General features: G+C 38.7%; 1 protein-coding gene across 16 annotated transcripts in view; it reads left to right on the plus strand.

The window, feature by feature from the left end:
* The window catches only part of Cep63 (centrosomal protein 63), a 60,240-nt gene extending 53,749 nt beyond the window's left edge, over positions 1–6,491 (plus strand). For 10 of the 16 annotated variants that reach the window (XM_013159915.3, XM_063249032.1, XM_063249031.1 and 7 more), the window contains 3 exons: positions 2,371–2,573; positions 3,328–3,622; positions 6,123–6,491. In XM_013159915.3, the coding sequence (XP_013015369.2) occupies positions 2,371–2,573; positions 3,328–3,622; positions 6,123–6,281 (657 nt within the window). In that variant the 3' untranslated portion in view covers positions 6,282–6,491. Of the gene's footprint in view, positions 1–2,370; positions 2,574–3,327; positions 3,623–6,122 lie in introns of those variants that run through there. The other 6 variants (XM_005006696.3, XM_063249034.1, XM_063249035.1 and 3 more) reach the window with 4 other exon arrangements.
* The last annotated feature ends 18,147 nt before the right edge of the window (positions 6,492–24,638 follow it).

Consider the following 24,638-nt stretch of genomic DNA (forward strand, 5'->3'; position numbering starts at 1 on the left):
CTGCCTGCTAAGCGCAAGCTCGTGAGTTTGATCCCTGGTACCAAAATTAAAAAATAAAAGAAGAAAAAAATTATTAGCCACTATTAGCAAAGATGGAGGGAAACTGACTCTCTTACATACTGTTAATGAGAAAATACATTAATACGGCCTTTTAGGAGAACAATTTATCAATAGATACCAACTTTCTAAATATTTATAGCCTTTAAACCCCTGCATTTCTGATTTTGAGTCATTGCTGAATTGTCCTTCAGTGTTCCTATCAGTTTGCCTTTCCAGAGAATTTTCCTGTAGGAGCTAATGCACAGAAATGGTCATGGTAGTGTTGTGTGGCATAGTCAAAGTTTGGAGATAAACTAGGTGTTTGTTTAAATGACTAGTTTGTGTCTGTCTGTACTATGAAATAGTATGCTGTCATTTAAGATAGCAGATGAGAACATTTACCTAATCTTGCTTCCTCCCCAAATCCCTCCAATCAATACTTTAATGAAAAGATTAATTTTATTTTAGTTTAGTTTTTGGTATCAGGAATTGAATTTAGGACTTTGTACTTCCCAGGCAAGCACCATGCTGCTGAGCTATATCCCTGACCCCTAAGGTTGTTTTTAAAAGCACAAGCCCACCAAGATGGGAAAAATAGGAGAGGAAATAATAGTTAAATATTTTTAAGGGGTAAGGGAGATGTGTAAGTGGGCAGATGGGTAGAGAAAGAGATACATGGGTGTATGGGTAGATAGATAAAGGTCTGGGCATGGGGTGGATGGATAGCAAATGATTATCCAAGGTTTGATTTTCACTTAAGGAATACTCAGAGGACTTGGGATTTGGTAATATTTAAGAGATTTATTTCATTCAGTGATTACTGTTCACATTTAAGAGTTGAGACCTCACAGGGAAACTAAACCAGATTATGGCTAGAGATTCTATTCAGCAAACTTCTCTGAAAGCGCCCTCTCTTAATACGGTTCTTTGTTTGAACAGGCCCATTCCCTCAGTTTTTATGTTATCTCTCATATTCACTTGCCTGTAATTATTGTTAATAAAGCAATAATTGAAAAATTTTGACAGATACCTGGAAAAGGCAAGTATTATCTTTTTAAAATAAAGTATTTTTAATGATATCTGACATCTAACAGGCTGGTGAAAATCCTGTCAGCAGTTTAAGCTTTCTCTGGTTTCAAAGTTACATGCAATGTGAACATTTTGAACGTATTTTTGGAAGTAATCATGAGAAAGTCCCCTTTTACATTTTACTGCCTGGGAAGACAATTATTTTTACAAATGAATATTTGGGTTAAAAACACCTATTTTAATTACTTTAATGAAAATAGTGCTAATAGATTACTTGCATTTTAAAAACTGAAAGTTATTTTCAGTTTAGCTGTTATATCCAGCAGATGTTCTAAGATTTTACTGGCATTGACAACTTTTTGAAAGATTTTATAACTCACTATCACCAGCAGAACAGAGACAGTTTAAAATTTGTTTCTGTTAGTTTTGTTTGTCAGATCACTCTTGAAAAGACCAGGCTAAACACTAGACTCTCAAGATCACCATAAGTTTGCTGATTAAAATATGTTTATTAGGCAAAAGGCCCTGTATTACCAAGAAACACCTAGAATTAAAGAGAAATAAAATTAATGATCACAGAGCTAAGAACAGTTGGTAAATCTCACTATAAACTTGACCCTTGCTTTATTGTGTTCATTTTAGATACAAAAGTAGATGCCAACATTTTATAAACGTGTTTAATTGAGAGAATTTATTTAAAAGTTGTCCCTGTCAGACAGAATTCTTTTTTTTAGACCAGAATTATTTTCTAGAATTAAATTTCTTCCCTTAAGTAGATCTCTTGCTTTTTTATGTTAGGTGTTTGGGGCTATCCACCTTTTCCTTGCAGAAGAACTGTGGCTGCAGTTTTCTCTCCCTAGCTTCTGATTCTTGCACATTTCATCCATCCTGGATCTACTTTTCCAGCTACTGGAATGTTTCTGGCACACCAAAAAGCCTGTTGCACCTCTTACTTCCCACTCCCATTTCCTTTTTTTTTTTTTTTTTAAAAGACAGAGTGTTACTGTGCAGTTCAGGCTGGCCTCTAACTCATGCAGTCCTCCTGCCTCAGTGTCCTGAGCTTTGGGATTACAGTTCTATACCACCTTTCCTGACCTTCCCATTTATTCTTGAGAAACAGAGTCTTTTGTCTCTATTAGTTTTAAGAGGACTAAAGACAAAAATCCTCACTTTTTCCAATTACAGTAAAGCCATAAATTGATTAGTTACAACTGAAACAAATTGAATTTTTCAGCTGGAAATAACCACAAATTACAAGTATTGTTGTATAAATTAAGTGACTATAGCATTCTTCCTTATTAGGCAAAAGAAATTTCACTAGCAGAGCTTCAGGAGAATTATATTGGGACATTAAATAAATTATTGTCTGAAAATCAGCAACTACAGAAAGATTTAATGGATACCAAAGCTCAGCTGGAAATTGCTACACAGACGTGCGAAAAAAAAGACAGTGTCTTTAAACCTACACTCAGCAGAACAACTGAATTGAAGAATACAGAGTTTAAGTAAAGTTTCTTGAAAGTTTCTTTTCAATATGTACTTTTGCAATATAAATCTTACTTTTTAAGTAATACGTTAGGACTTAGGAAAATGAAATCATCTTCAAAGGGCTCTGTTTAGTTCTGAAGTATGTTGTATACAAGTAAAACTACAATCAGATTTAAAAGTGGTGAGGCAGTCTGCACTCTGTGTGCAGGTACCAGCAACACCTTTATTCCACTGTGCCCTTTCGTACTACCTCCCACCTCCTCAGCAGTTGTCCCAGTCCTGTATTAGGCAATACAGTATTTGATTGAAAACCTGGTTTTTATTTTGAAAAACCCTCCCTTGCACTTTTGGTTAATTAATTACAGGCTAGTACCATAGCACTCATTAAAAGAGCTACCCGGCCTCAGTTCGTAGTATATGGCTTCTGTGTCTTCCTGACAAAGCCTTACTGTCACCCTCCCCCTGCTTTTATCTGCTCATGTACATGGAGCTCCCCCGTCCTAGCACCAGCCACTCCTGATCACTCTGGTAGTTTATTTGTCCCACTGGTGTGGTGTGAATGTGTGAGGATAAAGGCCTGGTAGTGGGGATTGGATATCTGGGATCTGCACAAGTAAAAGATCACCTGGTCTGAGTAGGGTTTCCACTTTGTATTATAAAGCCTTACAATTTAACCTCACTGTGTATGTTAAGTAACATCTTAGGTTTCTGTTGGAAAGAGATAAGTTACTGCAATTTTTCATTTGTTTTGTTTTCTAACCCGCTATTCAGGCCAACCCATGGCCAGCACAGACATGATGGGATAAAGACTGAGCACTACACAACAGGCCTTCACTCTCCAGGCCTTCACTCTCCGAGAGGACGAGCGCCAGATAGCACCCGGCCCATGTCCAGGGTCTGCAGCCCCCTGAGTTCTCACCTCAGCTCTTGCAGCTCCACCATCTCTTTGCCTTCTAACTTTCTGGGTCAAACTCACTCTTTGCCTTCACTGCTAGACATACATGATGCCAATTTTTCTGACACTATGTCGGATGGTATGAATGACCAAGAAGAGTTTATATCTTTGGTATGGAAATGTTCTGATCTTTGTAGCTTATTAGTTTTGTATTTTTTATTAGTACATGTTTGTGATAATGAATACACACATTGCGGACACTTGGTACAGGTACATAACACATCTTACCCCTTTTTACTTCCCCTTTCCTCCCCCTCTCCTCCCTCTGTCCCTAGATCCCCAGTCCATCTTCCAAAGATCTACCTCCCTGTTTCTTTTAATCTGTCTTATTTTTCTCTTTAAATTATTTATGTGTTGGGTTTTTCATAAAATAGAAATAATGAGATATTTAACCTTCTGTGTTTATTTTTTTATAGCATTATGATTTCAGGGTACATCCATTTTGTTACAAGGGACTCAAATTTGTCCTTCTGTATTGCTGAATAGTCCTCCATTCTATCTGAATCCCACATTTTCCTTATCCATTGGTTTACTGAAGGGTGTATAAATGGCTTCCAAGACTTAGTTGTTATGAATTGTGCTGCTATGAACATGAGTGTGCATATGTTACTGTAATCGTATGTCTTTAATTCTTTCAGGAAGGTATAAAAGGGGAATACTTGGGTAAATGAAATTTCTGTTTTTAGGTTTTTGAGGAATTTCTGTACTGATTTCTATAGTGGTTATGAAAACTAAGTGCCTAAACAGATGCTTGGACCCTGGACCCACTGATTAAAAGTCTTGATGCTCTACTGACTTGAACACTCTCTAGGCTTAGTTCATATTTTACGGGCAAAAAGAATGTTTTTATTATTTTTTTCTTACTGGTTCTCTATCATAAATGCCCTTCATTATTCTCGTAGTTTTGCTTATAAGGACACATTTAGCTAAGATTACTTTCTAGAATATATCCTGGTTCCCAAGTATAACACATTATAGATACTCATTTGTTTTTAACCCTAAATAAACTTAAAAGCTCCCTTCTCATGTCTTTCAGAGAGGGCTAATTCTGTATTGAGTTGATGGACAGGTGGAGTTGAGTGGGTGTGAGTGAAGCAGTGCTTTGAAGATGTCTGTGACATGGTTTTGGGAGCCACACCATGTTGGCTCTGTCACCAGCCATGGTCATGTACTATACTGGTGAAAGTTCAGAATTTTTTACTTTTTAATGTGCCAACTAGTCTAAGGAAAAGTTTTTTTTTTAGTTTTAAAGTTCGCATTTAATTTACATGTAATTCCAAAATCCAGAAAACCCTGAAAACTTTTCTCTCAAGTTCTTAACAAAAATTTTTTGATATTAAAATCTTTCCTGACTTGAATTGATGTGGTTTTCATTTCTGGACGAGAGTATCTATCCATTTTGCTCAGAAACGCCAGTGTATTTGTTTATGGGCTGTAACCTCAGGTTCTACCAAATTAATGCAGCAGATTCTCATTATCTGGGGATTGTGTAATTGGAAAGGTGCCTGTACCCTAAATTTTATCATGGCACTTCCATACTCATGTGAACACACACATGGCAGCAAAAAATGGAGTCACCAACGTGGACATTTCCAGCTGAGGTCCTGCAAAGTGGCATCTACTTCTTATCCTGTTCATAGAGAGATGGCCAGAGGATGACAGTGGTGGATGGGTCAGATATGAGCTAGTCAGGTGGTGTTTGGATCACAACTCTAGCACCTGACATACATGTGAATGGCTGTGTACTTAAAATAAAGACTGTATGGAATATTTTGCAAATAAGTAACTATGGGAATTACCCTTTAGGGAAGTGTATAGTTGAAGTGTGGGTTCTAGGGTCACACTGATCTGGATCACTGGGGTTGGGACTGGATCATTGGGGCTTTAAGAGGTCCATGTAGCACTTTTGAATCTTTATTTCTGTGTTGTAAAACAGATTATGGAATCTCTCAGGCTGTGTTGTTTCTAAGATTTGGGGTTATAGTCTGTGTGAGGAGTGCATGTGGATATGCACGTCTGTTGTATGTGTTTCCTGTGGGGTGGTGAGTCTGTTCACTAATTTAGTGTTCAGCGTAACTGTAGAACTTAACTACTCAAATGAGATGGCCTACGTATAGCACACTTCCTAAGTTATCTCTGAAGTGTGAATTCTGAAACATCACTGGAACCAAGAGTTTCAAATAAAGGATTATGGACTTAGAGTGTCAGGAGGCTGATTTTAGTTGGCATCATTTATTGGTAGATTTTCACTGTTTAGAAATGAAAGTAACATTCAGGTTTTAAAACAAATTTAAAACGCTATACATTAATTGTACTCTCTTCTATACAATAGAATGGCATATAAGTCCAAACTGAGATAGCTTCAGACCAATAGTTAACACTTTTTTCTACTTATTTCATACTTTACATTGATACAAGTCAGAAAGAGAAATACATCTTTATTTTTTATGGAATTTATTCAATTTTTTTTCTTTCATTCTTGTCATTAAGATAAAAACAAAATATGTCTTTGGGGGGAATTACCTTTTAATATTACTAGTTAGAAAACATCATGAGTGGTTTACATCAGTTTCTGTTTACTTACACATGGCATAATTTGTCTCTCTCCTAGTACTGCTCGCCCATACCTCCCCTGGGTTCGATAGCTACCAGGTTTCTGGAAGAGGAGGAACTGAGGTCTCATCATATTCTAGAGCGCCTGGATGCCCATATTGAAGAACTAAAAAGGGAGAGTGAAAAGACAGTGAGACAATTCACAGCCCCAATGTAGCGCTTATAAAATCTCAACCTGGAAAAGAAACACCAAAGAGTTACTGTCATCTGAAGGAGCAGCTGTTAAAACACAAACATAAAATTATAAAGATAATGCATACTAAAACGTGTGGAGAAATCTCAAAAATTAGTACTTACACATTTTCACTGTACTGTTTGTTTGAAGGACTTCTAGCAGTAACTTGTGAGAATAAACCTCTTCACAGACTTTTTCCTATATGAGTATTTATTATCATAAAGTAATGCTTTCTCTTACTGACATACATGTGAATGGCTATGTACTTACTAAAATAAAGACTGTATGGAATATTTTGCAAATAAGTAACTATGGGAATTACCCTTTAGGGAAGTGTGTAGTTGAAGTGTGGGTTCTAGGGTCACACTGATCTGGATCACTGGGCCTGGGGATTTAGCTCAGCGGCATAAGCACCTGCCTTGCAAGCAGGCAGTTGTGAGTTTGGCCCCTGGCACCGATTAAAAAAAAAAAAAAAACATCAGATCTGGATCAGTGCACTGGTTTTGCCACCAATGTACTAAACCCAGGTTGCAAGAGTATGAAAGGGGCCATGATGAAGACTTCTTGTCCAGTCTCAAGTAGAAGAGAAGCTGGTACAGGTTCAGGGACTGGCTTTGGTGTGTGGAACCCACTGGACACTCAGTGAGAATACTCAGCATCTGAAGGAGATGAGGGTCTGGATGTTAAACACAGGAGGCATTGAAACCATGGGAGCGGTTAAGAACAGCCAAGGATGTTGTGAAGAGGTAGAAAAGCAAGAGGCTAGGCTTGGAACCCTGAAGGGTATAGTATTTGAGGCTCATAGGAGCTTGATCCAGCTTAGAATGTGCCCTTAGGGATGAGAAGGCGAGCTACATTATACTTGCCAGCTCAAACCATGTTTCTGACATTTTCCCCTCATGCTTTTTCATATCAGCACATAGATATTTCTTCTTTCTTTCTTTCTTTCTTTCTTTCTTTCTTTCTTTCCTTTTTTAAATACTGTATGCCTTTCTATCTAGTATTCCATGTACTGGTTCCCTTTCATGCATACATTTCTGGAAAGAGCTATCTGTAGTGACTATTTCCAGTTCTTCTCCTCCCATTTGCTTCCTAACCATCTGCAACCTCTTCCCTCTCACCCCCCAGGAACCTGCTGTCTTGCTATCATTCACCTGTGACTTAGTCAGTCTTGAAGCATCAGTTCAACCTGAGCCTCTCCTCCATTCTCAGTTGGCTTCTGTGACCTGGTGTTCCTCATTTTCTTCTACCTTCTTGGCTACTCCATCTCACTGCTTCATGGGCCTTCCTTCCTCTCTGACAGTGGTCTAGGGTTTTCTGAGTCAGTATACTCTTTAGAATTTTCCATTCTGTTATCAAATTGTTAACTACCATTTATAGGCCAGTGACCCCTAAATCCACAATTCTGTAGAACGGGTCTTTTAGCTACCACACTGCTTATGAAAGACCTTCACTCAGATGTCTGATAAGCATTGTATATTTAACCTCTTCCAAAGAAAGCATTTGACTTAAGATTTTACCTCAGGATATAGTCCCCTGTTTGCCAGTTCTTAGGATGTACCCTTATAATTTCTTCCTTACTCCTATCTCTAGATCCAGTCCAAATTATTTACTATAACCCACTGGCCCTCAGTAAGCTGGAACTACTTCCATAACTCGCCTCACCTGCACCAACTCCTTTCTTCAGTGTAGCAAACTTTAGTAGGTTCTAGTCTCTCACTTGCTTTTCACCTGGAATCCTTTCACCACACCAGTGGTTGGCATGTTCTTCTTAGGCTTGCCATGTGACATACACCCACTTTGAGCAAGCTGTTGCTGGCTGGGAAGCCCATTTCTTTTTTTGTTTTTAATTTTACTGGTACATTTTAGATCTACATGATGATAACACTAGTTGTAGGGAATTTGTCCCTGTACATAGTACATTTGCTGCTGCTGCTTTTCCCATTTCCCTCCCTTCAACCCCTCTTATTTATTTACAGAAGTTTTGTTTCCATTTTTTTTCTTCTATGCTCTTTTTCTGTCTCTTCCACCTCCCCCATTCCTTGTTCCCCTTCCCATTTCCCAATATTTATTATACATTTTGATCCTTATTTGCACTTTTGGTGTCTCACACTAGAGAAATCATGCAGTATTTAAATGTGTGTCCAATTTATTTCATGAAGAGTATGGCCTAAAGGTGCACTGATTTACCTAGAAATGTCTCATGTTTATCCTTGCAGATTGCAGAGTAAGTGCTCCATTGTATAAAAACTCCCACAACTTTATCCATTCACTGGTTGATGGGTATTTGAGTTGTCTCCAAGATACAGCTATTACAAATTGTGCTGCTACAAACATGGGTGCGCATGTATTGTTGTGATATGATCCTTTTAATCTTTAAGAAAGATACTAAGAATGTGAATGGGTCAAAAGGAACCTCTACTTTTAGTTTTTTGAGGGCTTTCTACAGTAGTTTCACCAGTCTACACTCCAACAGTGTAGAGGGTTCCTTTTGCCCGCATCCTCTCTAACATTTGTTATTGGTTGATCTGTTGCTAATAGTCATTCTTTCTGAAGTGAAATGGGATCTCAATGTTTTTTAAATTTGTATCTCTTCAATGACCAGTGATGCACATACGTATTTGCTCTTTCTAATTTTTCATGTGAGAAGTACCTATTCACTTAAGATGCCCATTTTTGGTTTGGATCTTTAAATTTGGGGAGTCTAAATTTTTTGAGTTCTGTGTATATTTTAGATAGTAGTCCTTTGAGGAACAGCTGGCAGTTTTTTTTTTCCCCCCACACCATGGATTATCTCTTAACTCTGTTGGCGATTTCTTTGCTGTGCAAAAGTATTTTAATAGATCTTTATGGTTGTGTTCGAATGCCACACCCCCACCCCACACCTGGCCTCATTCAATCATGGATACAACTGAATCTAGTGTTTGTGATTGGTTCATTGTCTAACGCTGGATGTGAGTGTTGCACACATCCAGGGGCAGAGCTGGCATACAGTGTAAGGGTGGGATGAAGGCATGCTTTCCCTCTCTTACCCTGTTGGCTCTTGCTGCTTGTGGCTACCATGAATGGCTGCCCCCAGCCATGCTACCCTGCTTGAGAGCCAGCTGAATGTGGACAGAAGCCTTGAAAACACTGTAAGGTAAATAAACATTTCCTTGCTTCACTTTGGGCATTAGATATTTTGTCTCAACAATGAGAGAAAAGTAACCATGACAAGATCCCAGTTGTTGATTCTTTGTGATACTTCTTGTATGATCTGGGTTTTGTTCATAATGTCTTTGCATACACCCATGTCTTCATGAGTTCTGCTTTTCCTGTTCAACAGATTTAGTATTTCTGTTCTAATATTTAGGTCTTTGACTCATTTTTATTTTAATTTAATTCATAGGGAAAGGTACAGTTCTAGTGTGAATCTTCAGCATATGGAAAGCTAGTTTTTGCAGCACTATTTATTAAAGAGCCTGTCTTTCTTCCAGTGAATGTGTTTGGCCCCCATGTTTAAAGTTGTTTCTACATGTTCCAATCTGTTCCATTGATCCTTAGATTTTTTTTTTTTTTTTTGCCAGTACTATGCTGTTTTTATCATAGTAGCTTTGTAGTATAATTTCAAATTAGGAACTGTGATGCCCCTACCTTTGCCATTCTGGTTTTTTTTTTTTTTTTTTGATTGGTGAATTGAGGCCATTTACACTGATGGTTTATAATTGATACGTATTGACTGGCTTATCTCTATCATGTTATTTTCCTGTTGTTGTTTTTTTCCCCGTTTACTTACCTTGTGTCTTGGTTATCTTTTTCTTATTGCTGAGACACAATATCCAAAATCAAGGAAAGAAAGGTTTATTTAGCTCACAGTTTGTGGAGCTTTCAGTTCATAATCAGCTGGCTCCAAGTCAGGGTGGCATAGCACAGTTCATGATGGCCAAAGGCAGCAAAAGCAACAAGAACAAAAAGAGAGTGTAGAGAGAAGACTTCTTTCTGTCATTTATATTGTATGTAGGCCACACCCACAATCCTGTTGGACCATTAATCACGAATTCTAGAAGTCTAATTCTAGAAGTCTTCTCCCATGGCTACATGAGGCTTTGGGGGGGGGGATATCCAGATACAAACCATAATACCTTGCTTGTGAATTCATTCTGTTGTAGTACATAGAGTTGTATTCCTCATTATCTCTTTCTAGAATGTCCTTCAGAACATTTTGGAGTGCTGGTTTGCTCATTGTGAATTTCTTTAGGTATTACTTGTCATGGAAGTATCTTATTTCCTCATCAATTTTGAAAGATAGCCTTGCAGGGTACACAGTCTGGGCTAGAACTTGTTTTATTTTAGGGTATTTATTAAATATCTCACTTCCAACTTTCCTTGACTTGAGGTTTCCGTTGAGAAGTCCTCTGTGATTCTGATGGGATTTTCTTCATAGTTAACTTGTTTCTTTTCTCTAACAGCTTTTGATATTCTTGTGTTGAATTTCTGGAATACTGAATATTATATCCCTTGGTATAGATTTTTGTGTGTGTGTGTGTGAGATCATGGCTAATGGAGTTCTGTCGGCCTCATTTATCTATATGTTAAATTCTTTTTCTATGCTTGGGAAATTTTCTGTCGTTATTTCTGTGAACAGGTTTTTTTTTTTTTCATGTCATTTGCACTGTCTCCTGCTTTTTCATTGGCTGTGATCAATTTTATGTTACTCTTTGAATTATCTTACAGCTATTGGCTTTTCATAGTTATTTTTCTTTTCATGATCACTAAACCCAATTCTGTCTTCTACATCTGATATTCTGACCTCACATTGGTTCATTCTCTTGCTTATACTGTTAATGGAATTTTTAATGTCCGGGATGTATTTGAATCTGTTTCTTGTATTCCACTTCTTTTACATATTGGGATTTCACGGTTTCAATCATTTTCCTAAGCTCCTCTCTCTCATTTTTTCAAATCTGTGTCTGCTCTAGATTCACTAACCATGTCCTTCATTATGATCACCATCTGAGAACTTATTTTTGATTTGATATTTTTTAGAGCCTCATGCATCTGTTTTACTACTGCTATTACCACTTCAGAAAGTCCACGTTGGCAGCTTTTGAATTGTTCCACCTCTGTGCCCTCTGGGTTTGCCTTTATCTGGAATTGTGTCTTGTTGTGGCATTTTCTGTGTGTGTGTTTCAGGATACTTCCTGTGTTGATGGTTGTAAATTTCTTATGGTGAGTACCTTTATTGCTAGTATTTAGACCCCTTAAGAGATGACTACTTCTCCAGGTATCTTCCAGGAGTAGCTGGAAAATCCTGCCTCTTCAACTTATTGGTAATGAAAAGTTGCTGCCTTTTTGGCCTAACCTATGGTTCTTTGTCACTGGCCTGTAGTATTGTTTATGACATTATAGCATCATTTATGACCTTCAGGCAGTCTTAGTCTTGGCATACCAGGAAAAACAACTGATTAGAACAATTATGTCATCTTAGTTAAAGTAGTACAATCAGTAATAACAATAGCATCAAACAACCTACAAAATGGTAAACTATGGTAGCCATTAATTTGCCACCTTTAACCATATGAACTAGATTTATGGTTATATAACATAACAAACCATAAAAGTGTAATGGTAAATATGCCCTCTATGGTGATTTTACCCTCAGAAATAAAACTCCCAAAGCATCTAGGAAAGAGAGAACTCACCCAATAAACCATTATGTACAAACACCAAAAGATTTTAAATCCTTTAATTTTTCAACTCATTTTGGTACCCTGATAACTGGGATTGTAAAATGTGTAAGGAAAACTAACTCAAAACTTGGTTTTCACACATTTTAGTATCTAGCAAATCTTTTTTTTTTCCTAAATAAAAGTTTTGAGATAAAAACATTCTAACAAATCCGGACAACTACTCCTACTTTAAATAGCATTGTATTCAAGGAAATACATAGTGTCTCTTGATTCTTTAAGTGTTTCCATTGTTCCACAGTCTGTCATTGTTCCTCCTAAGGTATGGCATGGAAATTTGAGAAGCAGGGACTGTAGCCTATAGATTTTAAGCTAAAACTTAAAAGCTGAAAATCAGAAAAAACAAACAAACAAACAAACAAAAAAAACCCTTAGACTAGTCCACTTAGGTAAAGACATCTATTTCAAGCCCATTAGATATTCCATTTTGCATATAAGCACAATGAAGCTCAAAATGGTAGTGGCTTTCATTCATCCACTTTGTATTGGGCAGCATGCTGACTAAAAGTATAGGTGGGAAATGTCTCCCGAGTCAGAAATCAAAGGGGACAGTATCAAGTGGCCAGTACTTCCAGAGGCACACCCACACATATCCCAGTGCTGTGATAGCCACGAAGAAACTCCCTGGCTTTAGTCAGGAGGTATGGCAAAGTTTTACCAAGCCTGACAAAGTGAACATAATATTTTAGCAAGGAGAGATTAGGGTGTGGAAAAAGGAGGCAGACCCAAAGATCAGGGTACAATCAACACTCGGGAAGCAGTATATGGCTCACCTGAGGAAGAGAATTTATCCAACACCTTCAGGTATCTGAACACTCCCAAGTGCTGGGCTTGTGCTGAGTGATGAGGATGCCACCCCCCAGGAAACAGACAGGCCATGTCCCTGCTCTCAAGAAGTTTAAGTCAAGTAATCAAATAATTCCAGATACTGAGTAGTATAGAGGACATAACTCAGGGCAGTGAGCTAGAAAACATGAAATTCCTGACCTCTGGGAATATGGGGGAGTGTTGAATAGCAGAGAGAAAGCCTCTCAAGATTTGGTGTCCAAATGGTAGAATATAGAAATGTGAGGAAGAGAAGCAGGAGGGAATTAGGACCTAGCAAGGGGCTTAGCAAGGATCTGAAGTAAGAATTGAATCCCCCTTTACCATCTATAAAATGAAAGAAGCAAAAGTAGTACCTACCTCATAGGTAGAGTTCTTGTGAAAATGGACTTTTATGAAGCACTTACAATACTACTTGGCCTAGCTAGCTATCAGTTACTACAGTGTGAAAGTATGTTGCTGAACTGAAATACTATAGCACACTATTCCTATGATGTTTACTTAATGCTAAAAAATTCTGACCTCTCAAACACCTAACTCCTGGCAAACTATGGGAGTCAGAAAAGAGGTAAAGAACCATAACATTAAGGACTGTAATTCTCCCAGAATGCTTTTATATTTCCTGAAAGGGGGAGACAAAATTGGTATCCAATCTTTCTCTACTGGAGTTGTGGTTTAAAGTGCAGTTGAAGCCAGGTGTGGTGGCACACACCTGTAATCCCAGCACTTGGTAGACTGAGGCAGGAGGATCGTTGCAAGTTTGAGACCAGCCTGGGCTACAAAGTGAGCCCAAGGCCAGCCTGAACTGCATAGTGAGACCCTGTCTCAAAAAGACTAAATAAAGTGCAGTTGAAGAGTCATTCAATATTCAGGCTCTTTGTTAGTAAAAAGGACAACTCTCCCCCAAAACACAACCCAATTTAAAAATGGACAGAGAATCTGAATAGGCATTTCCCTAAAGATATAAATATTGATAAAGTGATAAAGTGAGAAAACGATATTCAGCACCACCAGTTATCAGAAAAATGCAGATTAAAACCACAGTGAGATACCCCCAAAATAGAGATACATTTTTTTTTTTTTTTTTTGGTCTTTTTGAAACAAGGTCTCACTATGCAGTTCAGGCAGGCCTTGAACTCAGTTTGTAGCCCAGGCTGGTCTCGAACATGCAGTGGTCCTCCTGCCTCCGTCTCCCGAGTGCTGGGATTACAGGCGTATGCCACCACACCTGGAAGTTCCTCAAAAATTTAAACACAGAGTTACAGAGTTACTATAGCACCCAGCAGTACCAGTGCTAGATGAAAAATGTGTCAATACAGCACGATTTCCACAAATGTTTATAGCAGAGTTAGTCATAATGTCTTCACAGTGGAAAAAACTGAAATCTCCATAGTGACGGGTGGATAAGCAAGTGGTAAATCCAAGTAATGGAATATTATTTGTGATTAAAAATTAAAATACTGGTGCCAGAATATGGATGAACCTTGAAAATATCATGCAGGGTGAAAGACACACACACACACACACACACACACACACACACACACTCTGCATGTATAGTATAGTTCCATTCAGACAAAATGGCCAGAAAAGACAACATAAAATGAGTTGGGAGATACTAAGGGCTGAAGGTTGGAAACTGAGGATTAAAAGGTGCAGGGTCTATTTTTGAAGTTATGGAAATAATCTAAAATTGATTGTGGTGATTCTTGCATAGTTCCTAATATAATGAAATTAATACTCATTGAATTGTATACTTTATTTATTTATTTTGGTACTGGGCATTGAACTCAGGACCTCACACTTGCCAGACAGATGCTTAAGTCACTGAGCTAAATTCCGGGCCCTGAATTATATACTCTAGATAGATGAATTTTATATATGAATTATATCATAATCTGTTACTAAAAACAAAATCCCTGGTGCAGTTTTATACCTAAAAAGATCACCTTTATGTTCAGAAAATATCATGCATGGCACATTAGTACACAGCATGGTAAAACCTCACACTTCATGATTTCTGGTCATGTTCAGGGCAGCAGAAGCGGCCCTCTATGGGTTCCATGGTGTGGTTGCTTCTGCCTTTGGGGTCTTGGCACTGGGGCTTTACCTGAATCTGGTGCACTGTAGAGCCAAGGCTCTCCCTGCAGAGGGCAGATGGTCTTTACGCTGTAGCCACTAGTGTAGTGTAGTTTTTAGGTATAAATAACAGGGTGCTGACCACACTGAGTCTCTGATCACTAGGCAGCCCATTTCTTGGCTCCAGGAGTGCTTAGGAGTGCTTGTCACTAACCTCCATGGTTTGAGGGGGAAGAGAGGTGATTACAGACCACTGATGTGGAGTTCATGCTCTCAGAACGCTTGGCAAGCCTCTCAGTATCTCTGGACCCAGCATGACTGGGCAAGGTAGAGAAGGAATAGTCAGGTATCTTACCCAAACTCACTTTGCTTCTTGGCTATCAAGAGCAGATATGCTAAGGTATCCTTGGGCATCAGTCTTCCCAGAGCTTTTCTGGAACGGCAACTCCTTTGAGTGGCTGCCTGTCCCTAGGGCTGTCCTAATTCCTGTGACACTGGCTTTGGGAAGCAGTGGGATCTTTTGCTAGGTCAGCACTTGGATCTGCCTTGTGCTTGATGTACCTACGACTCTGAATCCTTTTGTAATCCAGGATATGTATTGCAGATTCTCAGCCTAAAATGGCATACTAAAGACAAGACTGGCCCTCTTTTCTACCAGTCAGTTCCTTTAGCCATCGTCAAGCGTACCCTTGCTCTCAACAGGAGCACGTGCTTCACACATTCAGGTCCTTCCAGAAACCAGCTGAGCAGCACCTGTGGCAGGGGCTCCATGGCTTCCCCAAGATCCCCTCTGGCTGACATGGTCAGCCCTCTGCCTCCTGCACGAGCCCCAACCTGTGGACTAAGGCATCACCTGATTTTCTCATTTTGCTCCAAAAAAGATTTGACATATTCTTTAACACCACCAAGCAATTCTAATAGTTTCAAAAGCTAAGTCATTCTTTAAATCCATATTTCTCAAACTGTTTTCCAAAACTTAAAATGTTTAAAGTATTAGTAAGTGCTTTTCAAGAATGTGCCAAAGCAGAAGGGGCAATACAGCACGTCATATCCCCCAGGGCCAGATCAGCCCACTCATGGAACTGGGAGAGTTCTTCCCTTCTTCCCCTGGTTAGGATTCCTCTCCAGGCTCCGCTATTACCTCACCAATGACTCAAGAGCTGGTGACGTTAGGTGGTGCTTAAAGTTCTCTGTGTTGGGGATTCCTTGACAGGATGAGGAGCCTCAGAATAATGACTAAGTGCACAAAATATGTAGCATTAGAAGGAAAATGCATTGTGTTGACATTTAGCTATCAAAACCTAAGAAAAATCTGTGCCATGTTTTCTTTCTTATTAACTCATTAAATAACAGCACAGTGGCAAGTCTGTCATCTATCATGGTTTTGAAGCAGTGGTATATGAAAATTATATTTTTATAAATAATATTTTTAATATTTTTATAAATGATTTTCTGCAACAATTCTAGTGAACTAGGAACATATTTGTGATTTTTTACTAGAATAAAGTCATGGGTACTTCTAGAACTATTGCAAATTATGACATATTCTTTTTTTTTTTTTTTTTTTTTTTTTTTTTTTGTCTTTTTCCTTTTTATCGGTACCAGGGATCGAACTCACAACTGCCTGCTTGGACATATTCTTAATAGAAGAAAAGCTACATTTCAGTTAGAGCACAGTGAAAATAAGGATATTTTTTCCTGCCCTCCATAGAGCCCTAAATTGTATTCTTAGATCCCTTGTGGTACCATCTGCACACTCCAGGTTGACAGTTCAGAGACTTGTTTCTTTTTCACCTCATATCTAGTTACTCTGGTTCCCTGAGCATATTTTCTTGTTTAGAGAGGACAGTACTTGGGTTTAATATTAACTTTAGCTCCAAAATGGAGTTTAGATAATAAACTGACATATCCATGCAATTGGTTTTTTAAATTGAAGGCTTCTTTGAGCATTTTGGAGAAATATTTTTCTGCAGCTGACAGGTCAACACATTCTGGGTGCTATGGTTTGGATATAAAATGTCCCCCAGTGGCTTATGTGTTGAAGCCTTGGTCCCCAATGCAGCAATATCTGAAGGTAGGACTTTTGTGAAGCGATTGAATCATAAGGCTTTGACCTCATCAATGAGTGAATTTATTGATAGGTTATTGCTTTCAACCTAAGGATGTCATAATTTGGTATGCTGTTAGGAGGTAATGGAAATTTAGGAAATGGTGTGTAAATGGAAGGACTAGGCCATTGGGAGTCTGCCATTGGAAACTATATTTTATCCCCAGTTCCTCCTCCTCCTCCTCTTTTTCTGCCTCTTTCTCTTTGCTTGTTGCCAACATGAGGAGAGTAGTTTTGCTTCACTACTCTTCCTCCAGGATTTTCTACTGTGACCCAGGCCCAAAGCAAAGGGACCAGGCAACCATGAACCAAAACCTCTGAAACTATGGGGCAAAATAAATCTTTCTCTTTTAAGCTGATTTTCTCAGGTGTTTTTTCACAATGATGAAAAGTTGTCCAACACACTGAGCTGTAGGTAAACTCTGAGGTCTTTGAAGTCTTGAGCATTTGTGGCAGCCAGATCAATCCTGGAATAGTGAGAGCCCCTCTTTCAGGCCTCCTCAGAGGGAGTAAGGCTTGGAAAAGTAGCCTAAAATCCCTGTAGGACACAGACCCTATGAGTGACATCATGAGTTGGTTGCATATGACCTAGAAAGTGCTGGACCACTTTCATAGAGCAATAAAGCTGTCCAGTGTGAATAAAGTGCCTGTCACACTATTTGGGGAGAGGATAGTGTGTGGATTTAAGAGAACTGTGCATAGCCTAAGTGCAGCCCTGGGGGACTGAGGTAGAGAGACATGCATGAAGGGTAGGGGTATGGAGGCCAGGCAGAACTTGGACAGGTGTAACTCTAGAAGAGTGTAACTCAAAAGGCTGATAAGAAAGTTTTAAGTTCCTTAAAACCCTAGCTTTATTGCCAATTCCTCAGGAATTATTGAAAGTAGTTTAGTACCCCCAGGAAGATAAATAGGCCTCAGGAGAAGGAGAAATTAAAAAGGGGTCCCAAAGAGATTCTTTCCAAGTTCTTGGTGTCTTGAACATAGAACTGGACACGAGGTGCAGAAAAGGTAGCAAGGACTTACATTCACTGAGGGAGGAAAAGAAATATGCTCCTCAGAGTGACAGCGGGGCAGTGAAAAATGGTCACAGCAGACACAAGGGTACCGGCAGGTGTCTCCTGTATATCCAGCTCTTAGACTGCTTCTTCTTCATGCAAATAAGGCATTTGGGATGCCCGTTCTCTCAGGAGCTCACTTGGGCTGATTTTTTCAGATTTTTTAAAAATTTTCTTTAAGGAGAAAAAGAAAAAAAAAAAAAAAAGCAGAGAAAGGGTACAAGTTATACAGATTTACAGAAAAAAATAAACAGTAGGAAATCACTAGTTAATGGATTACATTTTGTCATCTCAGAAACAATTGTTCAAGTTACAAAATTAAAGCTTATAAAGTGGACATTCCATCAGTGAGACTGCAAACAGTTCTGTTCAATGATTAACAAAACTCAGTAATATCATTATCTATCTTATACACTTAAATATACATGCAGTTATATCGTTTAGAGCACTTTCTTTTCCTCTCTTTTGTACAGTGACAATTACACATTTTGGGTTTTGTTGCTCCCACAGTTCTTATTACTTTTTTGGAAGAGAGTAGAACCAAATGTGACATAACAGAACAGTCAGTCAAATCAAAAGGGTGGACGTAATAGATAATGTAAAAGCATAATACTAGGTGATCAACAATGGTTACCATAATGCCTCCCGCTATCTCTAATAGAATTGCCTGTTATCATTAGGTATAATAAAATTGAACAAAACAGTAAAGAACAAAACCAACAAAACCAAAACATTGGAGACATTATAGGTCTTCAAAAGTAGATAATAATCAACCAGAATGGGCGTCATAATAAATCCTATCTTCACAGCTGTTGCCTAAACTTTCGAACCTGGCACTATCAAGCAAAACAGAATAGAGGAACATCAGTCAAAACAAGATGGTGAGAGCAATACAGGGCTTTAAATCAAGATAATGGAAAGTCAAAGTGGGTTACTATAATATATCCTGCTATTTTTTATTTTTCCCTTAATTAAAAGGATAAAAAAAAGTAAATAATAAAATGGAGATTGAGATAAAAGAGGGCATAACAGCAAATCAGCGCAGATCAAAACATAACCATTTAAGCAAAATAGTGTTTCACCACAAGATTATCCCGACATAAAAGTAGTTACCATATTGTCTCTTTCCTTGAAATCTTTGAGCATAACTTCATATACTGTAGCATCAAATATATCAAAACAATGTAAAACCATTCAAGAGAATGACAGCATTACAGGGTATTTAGAATCAACTAACAGAAAATAAACAATGGTTTCTGTATAATCTCCTTGTCTATAAAAGGTTTTGCTTATAGTATCATATATAATAAAATCCAGTAAGATACCACCTGTTTGGACCAATGGAAACAGAAGAACAAAAGCTTGATGAGACTTCAAAACAAGATGATACTAAATCAGTATTACCTCTTAAGACATCATTTTCTCCAAAATGGCTGTTCCTATCATCCAGTCTCCTCTGCCTCATTTCTGTTGAGCTCTTTTTCTATCACTAGTTGTCAGTTTGTCTTCTTCATTTTGTTTTCTGCTCCATTAATTGTGGCCTCTCTGCCGCTACTTCTGAATTCTTCGTATTTTTCTTTTTTAGAATATCTTGCAGTATTCTGTGTAGAGTTGAATTGGTGGTTGCATATTCCCCTAGTTCCTCTTTATCCTGGAAGCACCTTGTTTTTCCATCAATTTCCAGGGACAGTTGTGCAGGATATCTCAATCTTGGCTGGAGATTATTATCTTTCAAAGCTTGAATTATTTCCCCCCACGCTCTTCATGATTTGATGGTTTGTGCCGAGAAGTCTGCTGTAATTCTGATGGGTGTTCCCTTGTAAGTGATCTGTTTCTTGTCTCTGATGGCTTTTAGTATTCTGTTCTTGTATTGGATTTCTGGAATTTTAATTATTATATGCCTGGATGTTGCTCTGTTTGGGTTGTAGGTGGCTGGGGTCCTGTATGCTTCATACAACTGAGTATCTTTACCTTTTGCTAAATTAGGAAAATTTTCCTGGATTATTTCTGTGAGTAGCTTTTGTAGTTCATTTGTTAATGTCCCTACTTCTTCTTTTATGTTCTTAATTCTTAAGTTATAGACCGTCTTATCATCTTCTAGTCTTTGTATTTTTGCCATTTGTTTCTTTGTTATTTTTAAGAAGTTTTTCATTTCATGCTCCCATATTACAAATCTGCCCTCCAGTTCAGATAATCTGTCCTTAGTTTCTTTTAAGCTGTTATGCCAGTTTTCAATAGACTTTTTAGTTTCCTGGTATTCTCTTTGAACCTGCTTCACGTATTCTATGCTTTCTCTATTTTCTCCATTAAACAACTCTCCCTTCTTTTTCTGTTCTTCCATTCCACCATCTGTTTTTTCTTGGGTGGTGCTTAGCATTTCTCTAACTATTCTGCTTATGTCTAGCTTCAGGTCATTAATAACTTCATTCCTGAACTTGTCTATGAGGCTCTCGAGATAGCGCTTTATGTCTATTGGTGCTGTGTCTGCTGTTGCCTGTTTCTCAGGATTCGGGGCCGAGGACCCTTTCTTGTTGCTGCCTCTTCCCATATTCTTTGTTCCTTATATATGCAAGCATATATAGGAGGCCCAGCTTTCTTCCCTGTCAGCCACAGTCTGATTGAATTGCGCCGGCTAGGTGTTCCCGCCCACTGCAGCGCACCAGGGAGTTACAGACCAGGCAGCCTATTCGGGGCCCACCCCTCCAGGTCACCTTCAGGAGCTGGGACCTGGGCTGTGCTAGCCTACTGGGTCTCAGCCAGCAATGTCACTGCTCACCAATCCCGCTTGAGAGGCGGACTGGTGACTGAAGTCACTGCAGTGCCCTGTTCCCGCAAATCTGCCCGGTCCCAGAATGTCCTCTGTTGGAGTCTCCTAGACCGTGGGGAAGAGACCCAGTTTTCCCTCACTCACTGGAGGAGGATGCACGTCCCCGCCCGTCCCGCTCTCAACCCTGTTCACTGATCCCCGTTCTCAGAGCTTCCGCGCGTCTCTCTCCCTGCCGAGCCGATGCAGAGGCAGCCGCCGTCCGGCGGGAAACCCAAATCGCGGCTTCCAATGGCACAGGATCCAGCTTCCACATGGAGGCTTTATCTGTTCCTGTTATAGCACCAGGATTGCATTCCCAGTTGGTTTCTCTCAGCCCATTTCATTCTTGGATCACCGGGGCATATCTCCTCTTGCTTATGATTCCTTACTCAGCACCATTCCTGAATTCTAAGCTGGGTGTTTCAGAGAGCCTCCGTAGTTGCTGCTATCTGTCTGCCATGTTCTCCTGGAAGTCCCTGACTTCAGATTTAAACCATCCTATCAAAGTCCTCTTGGTTTCTATGAAAGATGTAAATGGAGAATTGAAAATGGCACTTTTCTGATTGGTCCCAGTACAGGGTTTGGGACCTGAGTAGTCATCCTGGGTTCTATACTCTGGATATGTCCTGGGTCTCCATGACTGATAGGTCATACTTATTGACTAACCTAGTTTTGTCCCACCCTAATCTCCCTACTTCAGCAACACCACAAAGCCTTCAGTCAGCAAGTGAACACCTAGTAAGGTTATGTACAGATCCTGGGGTAGATTTGGCTCTTACAAATGTTAACTTTTTAAAGTACCAAGCTATTGTACAACTCCTCTACCCCCCAACCCCTCCTAACCCAGGGCTTTGGTGCTAAGGATCAAACCCAGGGCTTTTACACTGAGCAACAATACCTCTCCTACCCTTATAAGACAGGATTTTGCTAAATTGCTAAATTTTCCCTGCTTGAACTTGCGATCCTCCTGCTTCAGTCTTCCAAAGTGCTGGGATTATAGGTATGTACCTCCATTCCTGGCTTTCAAAATGTTTTCCATGAGTGGTTAAGCCATTTAAATTGCTACTGGTAACATCAGAGGGTAAAAGTTCAAGCACGTCTTCACCAATACTTGGTAGGCATTAAACTTCTAGATTATAGCCATTCTAGTTGATATGTTATAGTAATTCCTTGTGATATTGCTTTGTATTTCCCTAGTAACTAAAGATGTTGAACACATTTTCATGTGTTTACTAGTCATTCACATATTATATTTTCCTTAAATGTGTATTTAAAACTGCTGTGCAATTTTTAATCAGTTGTATTCTTGGTATGAAGGGGATAAGAATTGAGTATTCAACACAGCAATTGTGTAGGTACCTACACTGTATATATGAAAACATGTATACAGATGTGGATGTTGATGTAAAGACACTTATTTGAGAGCCAGGAGTGGTGACACATGCCTGTAAACCCTGCCCTTGGGAGGCTGAGGCAAGAGGATTCAACCCTAAGAGCTTATTTCATTTATTAAAGGGTATAGATCGAACTTATGACCTGCAATTTACATCTCAATAAGGCTGTTTAAAAAACACACAAGCAAAAGAGATAAACTAATAACTAAATTCTTCCAGAAAATAGAAAAGAATTCTTTGCAACTTCTGTTAGGCTGGCAAACAGCTACTAAAACATCAGACAAATATCCTTCAAAAACATAACTACAAAGATCATTATAAAATACCAGCAAATCAAATCTATTAATAAAGAAAAAGGACACTACACCATAACCCTGAGAATCTATCTCAGGGAAATGCCAGATTGATCCAACACTTGGGAAGCAATGGTATTCCCCGCACATGGTAGGTGCAACAAAGGTCTTCCAATATTGTCTGTGTTCTAATACCTCGATTCTGTGCTTATTTTACATGGCAAGAGGAAATTACTACAGTAAAGGAAACTAAGTTTGCTAATCAGCTGACCTTAAAACAGGGGAGATTTTCCTGGACTGTCCATGTAGGCTCTTATCACAGGGATCTTAAAAGTGCAAGAGGGAAAAAGGAGCCAGAGTGATGAGATGTGCCCAACTCAGCTGGCCACTGGCAGTTCTGCCAATGGAAGGAATCGTGGCATAAGGAAGGCAGAAAGTCTTTCTAGGAGTTAGAAAAGACACAAAAACCGAGGACCCACTAGCACTTCCAGAAAAGAACATAGTAATACTGACTCCCAAGGAAACTCAATGTGGATGTTTGAACTATAGAACCATGGATGATAAACTGTGTTGCTGTAAGTTATTAACTTGGGTGATTCATTACCGTCAACAGAAAACCAACATACTAAATTATCAGGATAAATAAAATAGTTATGCTACCATCTTAATAGCCATAACAAAACCATTTAAGAAAACTATTCATTTATGATAAAAATATTTAGTTGTAAACTAAGAATCGAATATATTTTATGACTAAAACAGGAGTCAACGATGATCAAAGTGTCAATTCACTAGAAGATATAAAGCTCTAAATTTAAGTATGAAAAAGTTATTAAACTTAAAGAATGACTGTACAAACTGTTATTTTTGATGAACTTACAGAGATTAGTAGTGTAGTTATCTATCTTGTAATCTATTTTGTATATATACACATACACATATATGTATACTTATATAATATAATGTTTTCCCTTAAGTGAATTGAAAAAAATTCTAAATTTAAGTGCAACTAATAATATAGACTTAGAAAAGCAAAAAATTAAAGAAATGGAAAAAATAAATGAATCTATCACAGTAGATATTTCCTACACATTTCTCTCAGAACAGTAGTTAAATAATAAATAGGAGAACATAAGATTTTTAAAAATTGACTTAATGGACATATGAAGAAGATTCCAACCCCCAAATCTGAGATTATGCTTCCCTTTTAAATCACACATAAAACCATTTGAAAATATATCATACTATGTTTCTTTTCCTGAAGTGTGTATATATTTTGTGTGAGAAGCAAACTCTGTATATTCTCTGATGTGTTGGCTCTATTCTCTCATTGCTAAGACAAAATACTCAACACTCAAAATTAAAGAGGGAAAGGTTTATTTAGCTCACAGTTTGTGGAGGTTTCGGTCCATAATCAGCTGGCTCCAAGGCAGAGTGACACATGGCAGAGGGCAACAGTTCATGGCAGTGGAAAACAGCAAAAGCAGCAAGAGCAAAAAGAGTGGAGCAAGCAAGCAAGCCTCTTTCTCTCCCTTATATTTATTCAGGCTACCTGCTCCAAGGTGGGTATAACATTCACACCCATAATCCCAGCATTGGACCATGAATCAATCACAAACTGTAGAAGCCTGCCCCCATGACTGCATGAGGCTTTAGGGGAACATCTAAACATAAACCAAAGCATTCCACCTCACTTATACAGCTTCACACCACTGCCCTCTCAGGGTTGCACTGTCTGTGCCCCCAAGCCTTCTAAAATCTGGGTGGAAGCCTTTTAAACCTCTGAACTCTAGCATTCTGCATGTGCCTAAAGCCAGTACTATATGGATGATGTCAAGGCCTACTGCTAGCTGGAGCAATAGCCAGGCTTTCTTCTCTTTTGCTGTAGGGCTTGAGTGCTTGGATTTCTGGGCACTCTGAATCTGATTCTGAGGAACAAATTCTCTAGGTTGCTGCCATTCTGGAACCTGGCATGGCCCACCATTCTGGAACATGGTGCTCTGTACCTCTTTTCTCAAAGCAAAGACTTTCACTTTTGTAGTTTTGAGGTTGCA

Source organism: Cavia porcellus, unplaced genomic scaffold (genome assembly GCF_034190915.1).
Source record: "Cavia porcellus strain 051 isolate PalLab524CR breed Dunkin Hartley unplaced genomic scaffold, mCavPor4.1 scaffold_5, whole genome shotgun sequence".
Taxonomy (NCBI): Eukaryota; Metazoa; Chordata; class Mammalia; order Rodentia; family Caviidae; genus Cavia; species Cavia porcellus.